General features: G+C 43.2%; 1 protein-coding gene across 1 annotated transcript; it reads right to left on the reverse strand.

Annotated features, from left to right (window-relative positions):
• Positions 1 to 1,037: 1,037 nt before the first annotated feature.
• On the reverse strand, positions 1,038 to 1,756 carry LOC147366758 (interferon omega-1-like). The gene has a single exon (XM_086414280.1). It carries the CDS (start codon positions 1,698 to 1,700, stop codon positions 1,038 to 1,040), a length of 663 nt encoding a protein of 220 aa, XP_086270406.1. The 5' UTR covers positions 1,701 to 1,756.
• Between the last annotated feature and the right edge of the window lie 728 nt (positions 1,757 to 2,484).

Genomic DNA, 2,484 nt, shown 5'->3' on the forward strand with positions numbered 1-2,484 from the left:
TGTCCTCATATTAAAGATGAGGAAACTGACCTGTTGTGTTTGTGAGATTTTTCAGGGTCACACTGTTGGTAAATAGCAGAGGTGGGATTCAGAGGTTTTGGAATTTCTAGAACTCTCCTTTCACTTGGGCTTCCACTCTGACTACACCATGCAGCTAGAAGAAACCAGCACAGAATAGAGCTCCTGTGTGGAGGCAGTGGAGGTATTGTGTAAGGGAGTGAATTGCTCAGCAAGGCAGTACTGAGGAGAAGGTGGGAGGCAGAGTAATAGGAGTCAGGAGCAGCCAGACAACACCATATGGCATCAGCTTTCCAGCAGGAGGTGACTGCTTCCCTCAGATATGTCTATCAGCCATTCTTTAATGAGTGGGTATAAATTAGTTATGCCTATGACATCAAGACTAACCATTTTCTATAATTTCATAATCTCCTTTCTACCTGTTTTCTCTTTGGCACCCTCGACAGCTTGTAGGAACTTAGTTCCCCACCAAGTCTCCCTGGAGGGAAAACTCAGAGTCCTAAAAACTGTACCACCAGAAAGCTTGAAGAACTCCACCTTTTGATGGACATTTGTTGAAAAGTGATAGAACTGTTCCACAGTACAAAGGGAACAAACACTGTTTTGTGATAGGTATATATAGACAAAATAAGGATTTAGATTTTCAAAATAAAAAAACTCAAGAAGTTTACCTTGATAAGTATTTAATAAATAAAACAAATTACAATTTTAATGAAATAGGGGAATATATTTTCTAAATTTTAATACAATGTACGCATATACATATTTTATATGAAAATATAAAATATTGAGATAAAGTAATACATTAAATAAATAAAGTATAAATAAATAACATCAAACAGTCATTGCTTATGGACTGATACCCCTTTTATATCCACTTGCTTACTAATACAGTATTACTATGTATTGGCTGAACTAATTGAATAAATCTGGTGGTTAAAGAAGAAACCAGAGTCTTCTGAAATGACAACACCAGAGTGTGCAAGGGTAATATGGAATATTAGTCATTGAGAGTCATGTCAAGCTGAGTTCAGGTCTCCATCCATTATTCTTAACCTTTCTTGCAAGCTGGTTGATGAAGAGAAGGATCTCATGATTTCCACTCTGACAATTTCCCAGGCACAGTCACTGTATTCCTTCTCTTTCAGGTAGACATGGATGCCCTGGAAGTACCTCTTCACAGCCAGTGTGGGGCCCATCCTTCCCAGGGAAGAGTCTTTCTCTCCCATCACCAGGCCCAGGCAGGTGTCCAGGTCATCCAGCTGCTGATGGAGTCCAGTGCGGAGCTGCTCCAGGAGGGTGGTGTCCCAGGCAGCAGAGGAGCGCTCTGTGTGGAAGAGGTCGAAGGTCTGCTGGAGCATCTCGTGGAGCACAGAGATGGCCTGGGCCTCCTGGAGCTGGCTGCCCTCCACCATCTCCTGAGGGAAAGCAAAGTCTTTTCTGTCCTGTAGACAGAAGCGAGGGGAGAGTCTCTTCATTTGGCCCAGGAGCCTGAGGTTCTTCCTGCCAACCAGCACATGGTTTTGAGACAGGTCACAGCCCAGGGATCTTCCCGAGCTGTAGCTGACCAGCACCAGGGCCATCAGTAGAGAGAGCACACAGGCCATGGGGAAGATGAGGCTGCTGCTGGGCTGGCTGAGACGGCGTCTGGTGGAACCTTGAGGTAGGTTCTCTGATGCCATGCTTTCTAAGCAAGGCCATTAAATAGGGAACACAGTAATTTTCATTTTCTAATCATTTCTATACACTTTTACTTCCTATTTTCATTTTTCTGTTATGTATTCTGAATATGGTCAAAGAAATTGTCATCAATTTATAAACTACTAATTTTCCCTTTTCCCAGTAACTTCAGATGTGTTATCCAAATGGATATTCATCATCAAATGAGAAGGTCTTCATCTTATGTTAGAATTGAAGTACATTTGTAATTACACACATATTGCTCCCTGTCTCTCATGTGTAAATGTTCCTCTCCTCTTGTCCAGGAACACATTTGTAGCCCTCATCTTAGGCTCCATTTTCCCCTCTCACTTTACCTAGGAAGCCAGGCTCCCTCAGCCCTATGGTTTCCGTATTTATTTAGGAATTTACCAGATCACTGTGGCAGTTGAGCTCTTTGAAACAAGATGGATTTTCCTTAGTGTTTGATTTAGAGAAGAGGCTGATTATTATCAGTCCATGAGTTTACCCCACGTTTTTCTTCCTTCTAGAACATGTTCCTGCAGGTCCATGTGGCTGTGTTTTAGGGAACCACAAATCAGGGCCATTACAGACATCACCCTTTCTTTCTGTAGAGACCTGTCGACCTCCACAAACTGGGTCAATACCCCCGCCAGAATCCTGGTTCTTCTCAGGGAACATGGGTGAGGAGACTCTACATCCAGGATAATTGTATTTCCCCAGCAGCACCTCACTCCCAAGGGAGAGATCACGTGGAGCCACCCCCTGTCCTCTGGAATGACAGAG

This window comes from Bos grunniens, chromosome 8, assembly GCF_055505025.1.
Source record: "Bos grunniens cultivar Pamir isolate PY7600 chromosome 8, Bosgru_T2T1.0, whole genome shotgun sequence".
Taxonomy (NCBI): Eukaryota; Metazoa; Chordata; class Mammalia; order Artiodactyla; family Bovidae; genus Bos; species Bos grunniens.

Excerpts from the sequence above, each read along its gene's own strand:
- LOC147366758 (XM_086414280.1), bottom strand. The coding sequence starts at position 1,700 with ATGGCATCAGAGAACCTACCTCAAGGTTCCACCAGACGCCGTCTCAGC.